Source organism: Helicoverpa armigera, chromosome 15 (assembly GCF_030705265.1).
Source record: "Helicoverpa armigera isolate CAAS_96S chromosome 15, ASM3070526v1, whole genome shotgun sequence".
Taxonomy (NCBI): domain Eukaryota; kingdom Metazoa; phylum Arthropoda; class Insecta; order Lepidoptera; family Noctuidae; genus Helicoverpa; species Helicoverpa armigera.
In genome coordinates, this window is record NC_087134.1 from 5,103,416 (window position 1) to 5,118,202 (window position 14,787).

Below are 14,787 nucleotides of genomic sequence, written 5' to 3' on the forward strand. Positions count from 1 at the left end.
CTGATATTATTTGTCAATGCTAGATTATGTAATGTTTAGATTTATTGATACTTCTATTGAATAAGAACCGGTAGATAACAGAATGATACGTTATCTATCCTTCAACTGTTTAAAAAACAATTAAAGATGTAGTAGTCATGATTTATTTAGTTGATTCATTTAATTTGTTTGACTATGAATATGTACATACAAATTCATATTTTATACACATGAGGTAAGCGAATTAGGTAGAACATTTGGACTAACGTGAGTTCAGTTCTGTTTTCAGCGTGATCTAAATATTCGGGTCGTTTAATTAAAACTAATTGTCAGTAATAATTGTCATAGCATGCAAGGTAATAGCACTAACAATAAACCACAAAAACATGAAAAATATGTCGTGTGTAACCGTGTAAATCATAGAACCAAAATACAATTTCAATGCTCTAACGCTAATGGAATTTTATCTTAATGGATACTCAAGCGTCAGAACTCTTTGTCCGAACCAAACCCATTACCAATGACAAAAACAAAATATGTAATGACTTCTTAATGACAGGAGCCAGGAAACCGAGGATACTATCACGGCATTTATGAAAGTGTAAATAAAATACATAAACGAGTTTCAGATCGATGGCGATACTAATTGCATTATCGAAATACAGCCCACACCGTGAGACTTAAGCAAGCAATAAAAGGCTGTTGCTAAACCGATAGAGTCGAACCATGACTCATACATTAGCTATAATAATTTTACACATTTATATAACTTTTCGCTAAGTCGAGAAATGGTTTGTTTAAACAAAGTTGACCGATCACATGGCCACAGCCGTGATTGCCCGTGACATTGGGAATACAGACGCGATAACAAAAATATTTACTTCGACTAGGCACTCTGCCAGATGCGAGTACGATGAAAACCGAAGCACTCTACACAATCACTGCGAAACATTTGTGTATGTGTCATACGATAGATTTGACAAGCTATAACAATCTGGAACAGTTAGGGTCAAACACATGTCAAGACAGCGAACTAGACTATGGATTCATGAATATTAAATTCATTGGCTAGTACTGACACCCACCTACAGATATAAATCAATGAACACTTCTAAATAAGTAACTAACTAATCGACATTTAAAAATATGCTACTGACGTTTAGCTAGACGTTTACAAAATCCAGAACGCAGGAAAAATAATTGAAACATTTGCAGTTTCCTCAAAAGCTGAACAAAAATGTTTTATTATGTTCGTGGTAACGATCAATAAGTCTGTGTTCAATAACAATCAAGGCTTGTGCTACACGGACAAGGCATTAACTATGACACACCCGACACGATTCGTTAGAAGTAGTTAGAAGGGATTACACAAGTAACACCTCATCAGTCAGATCACACACACCACCGAACCTATATACATATATGAGGGACGGGCGCAGCCTGCGCGCATGCGCGCCGACGCGTCACGGACGCGCAGCGACGGGTGCGCCGACATCTTGTTTTTTTAGTAGAAGACATAGGCAAAATTTGTCATTGAAAAGAAAAGATAGATATTATGCATCTTTCAATCACTGGGATATGGATCCCTCCTTCATATCTTTATATCAGTAGCTCAGTATAACTCAGTAGCTCATTTAATCGTCAAATCCGTAGCGGACCCCGATAGGTCCCGAACATCAATGTCACCGTAAGCTCGGTTTAGACCCCGATCGGTCATGGATTATATTTTGTCGTGTTTTTTTGTTGGGGAGGGGTGTTCAATTAGTAGTTCGCCCCGGGTGCCACCCGATGCTACGCCGCCACTGGTTCGGTAGGCGTATTTCGGCAAAATTCGGCTTGCTTGACGTTCAACCTATGGCGCGCGATGGAGCTATCCGACGCCCCAGAGTAGTTAGTACATAGACATAATTTAGTAAATTCAGTCAATTCAGACATAATATAGATTGGTCTTTTATCAGGCATTCTGCTACTAATAAAAGACACCAATCAAAAGTCAATCGAATACGATTGGTATTTTATTAGGCATTCTGCTACTAATAAAAGACCAATCGTATTCGATTGACTTTTGATTGGTGTGTGATTGGTCTTGATTTTGGTCTATACGGTAGTTTGCTGTACAATCATTTTGCAATGGTAAATCATTTGCAGACAAAATGATTTATTATTGAATGACAGAAAAGGATAAAAACGTTTATTTCAAAGAAAAAATGGCGGAATGCCACATACGCTTCAGTTGTTGCTTAAGTAAAATTAGGAGAATCGGGCCCCAGGACTGCGAAAAACGAGCCGAGTGAAACAGTTAGTACGGAGGCCGTCTGTCCCTTTCTAATAGGGTGACTATGAGATTGGTATTGAAGTTTTAACTTACGCAGTTTGTTACCTTAAGATTTTTAATTATTAATTAGCGGGAATTAGCAGTATAAAAGCAGGAAGATTCGAAGTGAAGACAGATTTTTTTGTATTTTTGCTTCACATATAAACTGCTGAGCCATTTATGTCACCTTTCTTCATTTTTTGGGAAGCTATAACGCCCAACATTAGGGCCTTATACCCACCACAGTGGCCAAGACACACCCTGACCCTTCCTGACGACCCCATCACAGTGCTCCAAGAGAGCCGTAGGGAAACTAGCACTCTTAGAAAACACAGACACATACGGAAATATCCGAAACCTCGCCGCCGAGGTACGCGTACGCGTAGAAAGTCAAACTCCCTCCCCCCCCCCCGACCCTTGCTTAGCCAGCCCGCGTAGCTGAGCGTTAAAGTTAAAACGCCCCTTAAATCAGATCCAGCTTGTCCCTTTGCTGTTAGTCAGCGACGCCCTAAGCCGAGGCTCGTACCCCACAGGGGGTGCCCTTAGCGCAGTCGCTTAGTTTGTAAGCTTTTTTGCCCCTGGCTAGAGGCCTTAAACTCTAGGCATCCACATGGATTTGACCGGTTAAGCAGTCAACAGCCTCCTAGGCTGAACTGCGAGATGCCATTCACAAAAGAGGCCCACCCCAGTGTAATTGTGTTATGAGTAGGTATAAAGTTGGTGTAACTATTGTTCCTATGTGCTCGTGTACCCCGCGTTCGTGTGTGTGTGTCTGTTAAAACCCCGCGAACGCGCCAACTGCAATCACTCAATGGCTCGCACGCCGAAGACGTGAGACGCTCAACGACAGCGTCACCATGTCTCGCGACAACTTTACCGCACTGCTGTCGACTATCCAGCAGTCCAACGCGCCTGTCCGCGACGGCGTCCACCCCGACCGCATCACCGGCGCCAACGCCGAGCGCAACAGAGAGGACCGGCAATTTCGCTCGATGCTCGAGATTCTCCGGATTAGTCCGGATCGATGCCATTGAGGCATATAAAGAGTGCACCAATATTTATGACGATGTGGCCATAAAAGGCATGTCCATGCTGCTGACAGACGATGCGGCAACCTGGTGGCAGAGCATTCGTTCCAAAGTTTTGTCGTGGAATGACGAGTAATAAAATACCTACGCGATGCATACGGAGATCGCCGCCCTGAGTACAAAATTATATGTCGGAGAATGAATAATGATTTATTTTTCGAGTAGCAACACTAGACTGAATGTTGTGAGCTTCATATTGATGTTTGACAGTGACAGTTGTCTGTGTCATTTCAATCTGTCAGTAGTGTGAATGTCGATGGAGCTCGCTCTCTCTTGCTCCTGAGACGTCGCCGGCGCCGGGTGTGCGCACTGACCGAGAAATATTAAGATTCAAATCCGTTTGAATCTGCGACATATATATTAGAGAATTGTTTAGAATCGAACAAACCGAAGATGACAGATGACAGATTTTCGTCGCGAAGAGCCGAGCGCTATTAACGCACCTACCAGAGGGCGACTTATCATCGAAGGTACAGCTCGACATGGTTTACGGTTTACTTCATCGCAAAATTCGTAACTGAGACTAAGAACTACTAAATCAATCGAGAATTATCGAAGAAACTATCGCCGGGTCAACAAAGAGCGAAGCGCTCAACTCCGCACCGAAAACCAGTAGGAGGCCCGCTTCAAGCCCTCGCTCGACGACGCCGCGCGAGCCGAGCGCGCCGCGCCCTACGCCCTAGCCAGCGCCCGCCGCGACAACCAATCAGGAGCAGACGCATACGTCATCGAGACCTGCATCGTGGCCATTCTGCGAGTCCTGAAGATTCGGACACCGCAAGTAACAGTGCCGTAAGTCGACAGGCACAGGTGAGTCAGCCGCTCAGACTATAATCCGGTGACGTGTTATCAGTGCGGTACCCAAAATGTGACTCGTGAAAACTGTAAACAATGCAATAACGAACAAAGTTTTTATAGCATTTCCCCGCGATGTGTTTCTGACTATAAATCAACGCAAGTAATCGGCATGGATATTGAGCACTGACTCTCACCTACGCAGAACTTGTTTTATTGGGTCCCTTTGGTGGTATGAAGTGTGCGCTCAGCGCTGGGGGACGGCGGTAAAGCGGTGATTGGCCCGCAGCGCATCGCGTCATAGCCGTCACTACTCACTCAGGATTGGTTCTTTGCTGCGGTTTACATACGTCAGACGTCAGGACGACGTCTTCGGGTCAATTTAATTGACACCAATTTTTATCTATCTATACTTATAATAAATCTGTAGAGAGGTCAATTCTGTACATTGAATATATTTCCAAAAAAACTATCAGGGGGTGATTAGTGATCAATACTGATGCCAAAAATGCAATCATTAAAATTTTTTTCTGTCTGTCTGTATGTTCGTTATGGAAACAAAAACTACTAGACGGATTTTAACGAAACTTGGTACAATTATTCTTCATACTCCTGGGCAGGTTATAGGATACCAATAGGAGCAGAGCAGTGAAGGGAAATGTTGGGAAAACTTCCGTCGCGTGTGCAGCCTTAATGTATATTATGTCTATCTTTTAGGGTTGCCTCACAATACCAACAATGTGGTAAGATATCACCACGAATATGTGTCGAATTATTATTATGATAGCATGATTATTGATAACGCTCATTGTGAATTAGGGTGCAAGCGCCAATTATGTAGGTACCATTACCAATGTACCGAATAAGGATGTATATTGCGATGACGCTCGTAATGAGCAAGGGTGTAAACGCCAATTTTATTATTCTCCGCATTATGTTAATGTGTGTAATGACGCCCGCAATATAGAGGGGTGTAACCAATATTTTTGTGATTTATCTAATGATTCTTTTTGTTCATACAATTATATTAAGAATAAGTTAGATATTAAGGTGTGTAGTGACAGAATATATTGTGATGAGAGCACGCGCGCCGGTGAAGGTAACGACGATAAACACGAGGTAGTTTCGCGACCGATTTTTAATATAAAAATATTAGACGCGTCGGGAACCGCGTTAGTTGATACCGGTGCGCGACCTTGAAGTCTTAATGACCACGCTTGACGTACACTTAGAGGGGAAGGTGATTCAGACTTCCTTCCTCATCCTTCCGGAATCACGAGACAACGGAACGTTACTGGGTATGGATTTCCTTTTTGCTGCCGCAGTGATTATGGATTTTTCCAGAAAATGTTGGTACTTTTCTGAGACTCGCCATGTCGAGTATCCAATGCGGTTTGAACCCTCTTTCTTGCCACAGCTTTCCTGTTCCTTCTCGGATGTACTCCGGGAAGATGAAGGTACAGTAGGTATTAACCCAACCGGAACGGGACCTGTTGAAGCAGACCTTGGTGGACGACGTCGACATCTTCCAGCTAGGGGGAGAGCCTAACCCCCCTGCTGAGCAGCATATCGACCCAGGTGAGCACCCTCCTATCTCGGTACCGCTGTATCGATTGACCCCTGCCAAGCAGGAACTTATGTGTAGAGAGATTGAGAACTCGTGAGAGAGAGGCTCGTGAACGAGTTGAGGGACAGCAAGTGCATTCCAAGAGAAGCACCGATCAATCAGGTCGGCCTAGTCCAGATTATAAGATAGGTGATAAAGTGTTAGTCCGGACACATGCATTGAGTCAAGGAAGTAAAGGTCTGACAGCAAAACACTTCCCTAATCGTGACGAACCCTACTTGATTACCAAAAAGGTTAGCCCGACTACCTTCATTATCTCGCCGATAAGGAATCCGGCCGACAGCCTCGGTATGTATCAAACCCTGGATTTATCTCCGTTTGTGGACACTGGTGCAGGTAGTGCCGTACCACCAAATCGTGTTCGACCCAAACGACGTCGCGGATGTCCGAAACGCTTGGGCACTGAGCTAGTCCAGGAGCGAGGACGCTCTCCAAAACTAGAGGGGGAGTATGTCGTAAGTCAAATTACCCCGCGCATTTTCGAACGCCGCCAAACGCGCATTCCCACTCGTTTCCGAGAATAGAGTCGTGAGGGGTGGGACGGCCGTAGCCTACGCGCATGCGCGCCGACGCGCCACGGACGCGCAGCGACATGCGCGCCGACGCGCCACGGACGCGCAGTGACGGGCGCGCCGACAACTTGTTTTTTTAGTAGACGCAGGAGCCGCGCGCGATGAATATCGATCGCATATATAGCTTGATCCGCCGCGCGTGCCCTCACAAAGGTCCTTTGCGAAAATTTTTAATATTGAATCATCGTAACAGACTACCCATATTCAATGATTTCAATGCGACAAAAAAGATGACTACACAGATAATTTTTCACGGTCATCGTGAAACCGTCACACACACAAAATTAAAAAAAAATTAAACACAGCGTCAACTAGCCACGTTGTTACAAAGAAATTATTACCAAAATAAATCGTTACGTTATGCCTTAGTAACAAACTACGTAATTTAACGTCACGTTCGTCGTCTATTCTTTTTTTTTTTACATTCCAACTAATTCGTGAACCGTAACATGATTCGACATTCAATTGGCATAAACTTAAGAATTTTATTCGCAAATGTAGACGCCACTACACTTCAACACTATTACTTGATAAGAATTGTTTGGCTGTTATCAACATTTCTATTATAAATTCTTGACTATTTTCTATCTACTAGTAGTTAAAATTTCTTGCAACAGATGATGCGTGAAAATGTTTCTAAAACTGCGTTGTCATTCATAATAGCATCTCTTCAAACAATGCTGACGTCTTTCTTCATGCGACCTATTTATTAGAGAGATAATAGTGTGAAACCTACAAAAGTTATCTTAATATCAGTGGCGCACCTGACAACATTATCTTACGTGCTATAACATCGCGAGTTGTGACAGAGGATTATCGTTACCGATGCCGAATTAGTGCACTTCCAAGAAACCAAACTCGATAACATTGCAATGATAAGTATATGTCCAAATACAAGCATTGCTTACGTATAAGTTGTTTGTATAAAAATTATTTGAATGCAAGTTAACTTATGTAATCTTTATTTATAGCTTTTTATGACGTCAAACTTCAAGATAGATGACTTGATAATGTCCGAACTCAAGACTTTAGTTTTGATAAATATAAACTAGATAGGTACATATAGAAACAAAAACTGCATTTTCAAGATTTCGAGTTGATTAGTCTAAATTTTTTTGAAATGTCGTTCCAAATGTCATGCATTCGTTAATGTCTGAATCCAGTCTGAATAACAATTTCCCAGAGTATGCCACATACATTTAACTACCGTCACTGGCTATGCACAAAAGGATGCCCTAATAGGTTACTGACATTTGGCCCAGTTGTTTATGATGCACGTAATTTTGCATAACTGTCTACTGTATAGTTCTCGTATCATGGCAAAAGGTGCGATCACAAACATAAAAGTGAAGAAAATGTACTCACCCACAAGTGCAGATTTCGCAGATGCACTGTTCCTTAGTGACAATCTTTTCCGGTTTCTTGGGGCCTCCTCTTGGCCTGGTCTCGTCAATGATGACGGTCTCTTCGATCGTAGTCCTGTCGTCTCGCATTGTGGTCCTGTCATCAGTGATCTTCTCATCGTAGACGGTGCTGATGGTGGTATCCTCCCTCGTGGTGTCCGTGATAGCACGGTCCACCACGTCGTATTCTCGAATAACGTCTTCGGTCGTTTGGACATCGCGCTGAAATGGATAAAAGTTTTATCTCCTGCTCTAGATTGTCAGATGTTTTCTCCGCGCTGATAAAACAATACAATTCGGATATCGGCTCAGGTGAACCAAAATTGGAAAGTTATGGCAATGAGAAAACCGATCATGATAATATTTAGCTTGGCGCACTAGCCACTAGATTGAATATGTACACTAGATTGAAAATAATAAATAAAGTTAAGTTCTTACCAAGTTTTTGAAGTCTAACGCGCTCTTGTCGACGTAGACGTCCGTTCTGATCTTGTCGTCCTCTTTAGCATCCTCATAGGTCGTAATTTTTCTTGTAATGCCATTCTCAGTGATATAACGAGTAACTTCAATTTGACTTCTATTCTTTTCTACTTCAAAAGCTTTTCTGGTTGTTTCGCCAGTAGTGGATGTCAATACAGTAGTTTCCTCTGTATCAATTCCTTCATAAAGATCTTTTACATCTTCATTAATTTTAGTTCCCAATGTCACTTTTTCGATCCTTTTAAATGGATACTTCTTAACAGTCTCGATTATTTCCTTCAGGATACGGTCATCAATGTTTCTGTTAATAACTATATTTTTGTTGCTTACTCGTACATCCTTGTTAAACTTTGAGGTTTCAATAATCTTTCGCAGATCACTAATTGATGTAAAATCTTTTATATCTCTTGATGACAAAATTATGTTTTCTTCTGTATCTTGTCGCTTTAAGTGATGTCTCGGTTGTTCAGGTCTTCCGAACGGCGACATTTCCTTCGGTCTTTTGGGCCTGTCATCATCTTTTTCATACACAAACTTTCCATTCCATGTCCCGGTGCTCCTCTCATAAGTAGTCAAAGTATCTTTCGATTGAGAAGTGGTGGTAGATGTGGATTCTTTTGTTAAGTTTTCTTTCTCGGTAGTCACAAAGTCAACAGTGTCTTTCACATCCCTAATATCTGTTGTGTGGGACTGAGTGTCAGTTGACAAGGTCTTATGAGTCGTAGTATGAATATCTTTATCAGTCGTGTCATGAATACGTTTATTATGCACATCATCTCTGTCATCGGGGACATATTCAGTAATTGCTTTTTTCTTAGTAAAATCACCACCGTACCGGTTGCTAGTCGAGGCTATTTCTTTCCCATTCTTATACAAAGCCGATTCTTCTGATACTTGTAAGGAACTTTTTGGTATACCATCTTTACCAGTGTCATAGTGAGATTCTTTGTCAAGGACGTGTCTCGTATACTCATGCTCAGGTTTCATCCCTGTACCACTTACATTGTGACTTTTCTCGTAAGTAGAATGTTCTTTATTATCTCCCCATTCTCTGTGAGAGGTGTCTACGATTCGCTCTTTACCATCAACAATTTCAACAACGTAAGAGGAAGTAGAAGCTTGCTGAGCACTGCTTGTGTTACTCTTCATTATTTTTGTAGAAAAGTTTATGTTTTCTGTATTAGGCACTTGTAATATTTTACCCACTTTGTTTAGTTCATTTTGAATGGTGGTGTCGTAGCCATAAAAGTTGGATGAATCCGTTTGATTCATATTGCGCCGTCGATCGTCAGTTGTACCTTTATTGATTGTGACATTATCAACATCTTTCCGGATTATATTAGTGTTGTCAGAAACGTTCCTTGACTGATAACGATCATCTTTAGTGGATGTTGTTCTCTGATCGGATGTTAAATATTCACGAGTTGTGTACTGTTCATCAGTCGTAGTGTGATCACGTGTTGTGTACTGTTGATCAGATGTCAGTTGTTGTCGAGTTGTGTTTTGTTGTTGGTTCGACGCCACATTATCGTGATGAGTTATATACTGTTGATCGCGGTTAAGCAGATGTTGTTGATCAGCTGTTAAGTGCTCGCGGTTTGTGATATATTGTTGATGCTTAGCAACGTTATCTTTCTCTGTGATGACACTGGAATGCGAGGTCATTTGATTGCCATCTTTAATGAATTTAGAGTCTTCCTTAACAATCATTTCACTGGTTGGTTTTTTCCCGTCCTTGCCTGTGTCGAAATTTGATTTCATATCATAGTTCTGGATGCTGTGAGCTGACTGTGGTTTTATATCAGTGCCACTAATGCTTGCATAAGCTTCCTTTGATGCATGTTCTTGAGCATCACCCCACTCCCTCTTAGAACTATCAATGATTCGTTCTTTGCCGTCAACAATTTCGACGACATACGAGGACGAGGAAGACTTCGTGATGTTGCTACTTTTAGTTTCACTTGTTTGTGAAGTGCTGCTATATTCTTTGACATTTCCTCTTTTGTCCAAGCTGCCTTCGCCTCCATAAAAGTTTGATGAATCAGAACGAACAGTTTGTTTTCTCTGTGACGGTTCAGGAGAGTTGCGATAAGTTACGCGGTCGCCTTGTTTAATATTTTGGTGATCTTTTGAGCTAGATGTTGACGTTTGATTCACTAAACTCTGGCGCTCTGACTGAAGAAAGGAATCAGTAGCGTTTGCATTTTGAGATCGTTTCAAATATGTGTTAGAAGAAGAAACGTTAGACGACGAGTTGTCAATGAAGCCGGTATTAAGAGTTTGATTAGGAGCAGAAGAATCAGTAGTTCTGTCAAATGATTGGCTATGACTAGAACCCGACTGCTGCACAGAAGTCGATGATGTCTGGAATGTTTCCGATTTAGAATTCTGTTGGTGCGACGAGGAAGATTCCTGTAGCACCGAACTAGATACGTATTCACCAGTAGTTGACTGTGCCATATCACTTACGTGATGTTCCAGTGATCGTGTTTGAGACAAGTCACTAATAGAAGGAGCTTCGGTTATGATGTAGTGCGGGTGACTGTTGTAGTGCTCCGATATGGTAGAGCCGGCGATCGAAGTGTGATCGGAAATGTCGGTTATCATAAGTGGGTCATCTTCCTCGACCTTTACCTCGATATAGCGGACCTTCTTACCAGACGAGCTGACCTTCTGCAGTGTGTTACTGCTGCTCTGCACCGAAGTGGTTGAACTTGTCTTCTGGACACTAGTCGATGCACTACCAGAAGAAGTCACTTCTGAAGTTTTTGATTGCTTAGTCTTTTTATTTTTTATCGTCATTTTGGTCCCACGATTTTATAACATAAAACTTTATATATTTATTTGATATAGGAGATTCTTAAATAACCACGTATAAATAATTTTAAATAAAAACTTATCACATAATATAATATCGTCAAACAATTGCCATGTACAAAGTAAATAATGGTCGCGAGAGTCGTTCGTATCGTGTGTCGCAGAGTGCGCGCGCGCTTCTCGCAACTGACTCACGGTTTGTGACTTTTGTGAGAATTGTGAGTCTGCGCCGGCGCCCCTCACACCTTGATGCCGCGCCATCGCGCCCACTCTGGTGGGCACTTTGCGACACGTAAGCTGTGCTCACATCCCACTGTTGGACTCATACCAAAAATGGTGTAAAAGCCGCTGAACTCATTGCTTACTTAATCACGAACCTTAGTCACAACACTGCGCTGTTAGTGTACACACATCATACACGATCTATTCAATAATTCAGAAATTACCATGCTCAGCTACGTCACTGTATTAATTATTGTTTCATAAAAAGCCAATGAACCATTAGATCGCGATTTAAGTATCAACACGCTATACATTTAGGTAATCACTCGACTTAAAGGTCAAATCACTTTTTATACGCGGCTATTTATTAAAACACTTCACAGACCCATAACAGTTCCGTGCAAGTCACTCGTGATTGTGGAATCTCTCTGAATACACTAGACTTACATGGCTTCAGGCGTGTATCGACTGTAATCCTATGAAAAGCAAGCGCGAAGTGGGTAACTTGGGTGAAAATGACCTAGTTTTATACATTTCTGTTTATTCATGAAAATCATAGCTATTAAGGAGTTGAGGGTCATATTTTGTTTGATGTTGGTATAGGTTTTTCTGTCCCATTTTTAACTTTGATTGTATGAAGTAGCTTTATGAATATAAAAGTGTTCTAAATACATTTCTTATCATCATTATCGACGTTCTCTTTTCAACAGGAGGTTCAGTTATCAATAGTTCTTCAGCTTGCTAGCAGTTCCAAATCTAAAAACACAAGGGATGCAAGTTTAATAAGTTACAGGCCCACACATTCTTAATCACATAAACAACCATAGCCCACGCTATTCAACATCAACTTAATAAAATGATTCAAGAGAATTGATCTCAGGGTAGGTACAAGTGGGTTATGTGACACAGATATTAGCATAATATTTTGGTGCAGTGCAACTTCCAGTTTAAGCTGAGCGGTCCGCCATTGGCATCGGTGCAGCGAGCTTCGATCGGTAGATATACCTATAAAACCTGCATTCGAATGACCTGAATTTTTGCAGACATCAAGTGATTATACAAATTGGTAGGCTTACCTGTACGAGCCATACCTATGATGTATCTTTGTCCTACTATTGATCGTACCAACGAGATCCTACTAAGATTATAAATGTCTAAGTTTGCAAGGATATATTGTAGGCGTGTATGAAATGTATGAAATGTTACTCCTTTATGAAAAAAAAAAAACTGAATGTAGTTAGTATTTACACATTAAATACTAGAACTTTTGCAGCAAAAAGCACTTAGTATTTATCAAAAATAGCTACATAGGTAGGTACTTAAAGTATGACTGAAGTTTTATTTTAGATCGATTGAGGCATAAAATAAATGTTTACTTCTCAAGGGCTGCAGTGACCAGTCACATTTATTCTGAGGAAAAGTACAAATAGGTCAAGCTGACTGTAATAATGAATCATGTGTTATTCTTTCGCAAAATTATACAGCTGGAAGGTCTTAGCTTTATATAGAGAGGCTGATTAACGCTGCATTCGATAGCAATATGTAAACACGTTTAGCAAGAAATTACATTGTATAAAGAAAGCAATCTTACATTATTGTAAATTAGTCATCTTTGTCTATTTAGACTGAAATTAAATTATTTAAACCGAAAATCTAAAACCCTGAGTTTTATTTCTATTTTAAGTTATAGGTACCTATTGCAGTTAGGTCATCCGTCCTCAAGCTGGAGAACTCCACTGTTACTCTCATAATGACGACAGCCCTTGTGGCCATATCTTGAGGACTGAGGCTTTTAAAATGCTTTACTTGATTTGATTCACTTTCATAGGAAATATTAATCACTACACCCACACTTCCCAAGACGGATCACGATGATATTCTGTGCCGTTATTCAGAGGTATCCAACATAAAATGTATCCTTCCATTTCAAATTGCAGGCGTTCTTGAAGTGCCTAAGAACGGAATAAAAAAGGAGCATCAATTTCTGTTTGACAGGAACCTCAATTAACGACAACTTAACTTATAACGCAGGGAGTGCGAAAATCCTGACAGGACAAGTTGAGGCTGAAGAAGTGTCCGGTGTCATTGGATATAGAGGGGGCCTTCGATAGCGCGTGGTGGCCAGCTATCAAAGTCAGGCTCCTGGGCGCAGCGCACTCTGGGGCGCCGTCGAAAGTCACCCATACTTTGATTATTCATTTTGATAATTTTAGCAATTTTTGCATTAACCAACTAAGCGAAAAAAAATTACGCTCGCTTTTGTGTTCTAAAATTTTAAAAAATCATATTTATAAGTTACACCGAGGAAAAAAGTCAGCGGTATTGGTTTTTTAAATCCTCCAACTACCAAAAAAGTGACTAGGCATCTCTATATGGACCGGCTCAAAGTTTTTCGATCTATCTCACAATATTTCAAAACTTGGGTAATTATTGCACTTGCACATGGACGTTACATGAGCTATAGATGCAGGACAAAATATATCTAAGGATAAATTCAGAAACAATATATTTTCGAAGTCATGAGTTTTTCGCCAAAACGACTGTTATCGAATTATCGATATCCAAACCCGATGTTTAAGACACCACCGAGCGGGCCAGACGTGGGTTTGCGCAAGGCCCCGTTGCCTTTGCCTATAAAAGGCACTGGACGGGGGACCTGTCTTTGAATCACCCGCCCACGGACCAATTGTCTTGTCTGAATGCAACTGGCTTACAAATAGCACTTAGTTACTTAATCTCAGTTTTACACCGTTACTTTATAGCTTTTGATTAATAGTTTGATATATTTTCCATCTATTTCTACTTCCGCCAACGTTCAAAACAGCATTTTGCTTCTAGAAACTCCGAAGCAACAAAACTTATAAATAAATTTAAAAAATATTTGTTTGCGATATTCCGAGAGCTGAAAACACTGATTAACTCAGATTTACTGTGCGGTGATTAATTATGGATAATTGAATCTAACTAACCATTAAACCTAAAGAATCTTGTAGAATTAAATTTTGATGATGTCGTAGAACATTTAATAACAGCAACTTTTTTTTTCGGCCTAGTTTTCTTAACTTAGCTTTGAAATTTGTTCTATGTGCTAATGTAAGTTTTGGCAAGGACTTTAAAATTAATCATATTCACCTTCAAAAGAATACAAATTCCCAGAAATTCATAAACAGTATTCATAGAATTGTAAAAAAACTAAAACAAACAAGTCAACAGTATTTAAAAAAATTGCTTCAAAATAAAAACCTGTGCTGCCATCTATGAACTCTTGACTCAGAATAAAAGGAGGCAGAGACAAAACCATAGACAAAGCAGCTGCCTGTTTACATCACAAAAATAAAAGAGAACGCTAGTATCGCACATAGAAATTATTTTTTTACTTGAGTCGTGCTGCCATCTGATTCCGACGTTGCAAAACTCGAAATCTTTTGCCAGACGGACAAACTATTTTACGTACAGTGATGCCGCCAGGGGCCAGCACCAGTTCCAAAAG

At 40.8% G+C, this 14,787-nt stretch overlaps 1 protein-coding gene across 1 annotated transcript in view; it reads right to left on the reverse strand.

Annotated features, from left to right (window-relative positions):
- Positions 1 to 11,487, reverse strand: part of LOC110382016 (titin) — a 34,855-nt gene extending 23,368 nt beyond the window's left edge. Inside the window, exons 1-2 of the mRNA XM_049844998.2 lie at positions 8,217 to 11,487; positions 7,741 to 8,000 (exon numbers count right to left, since the gene is read on the reverse strand). Of these exons, the coding sequence (XP_049700955.2) occupies positions 7,741 to 8,000; positions 8,217 to 11,060 (3,104 nt within the window). The 5' untranslated portion in view covers positions 11,061 to 11,487. The remainder of the gene's footprint in view (positions 1 to 7,740; positions 8,001 to 8,216) is intronic.
- Positions 11,488 to 14,787: the final 3,300 nt, after the last annotated feature.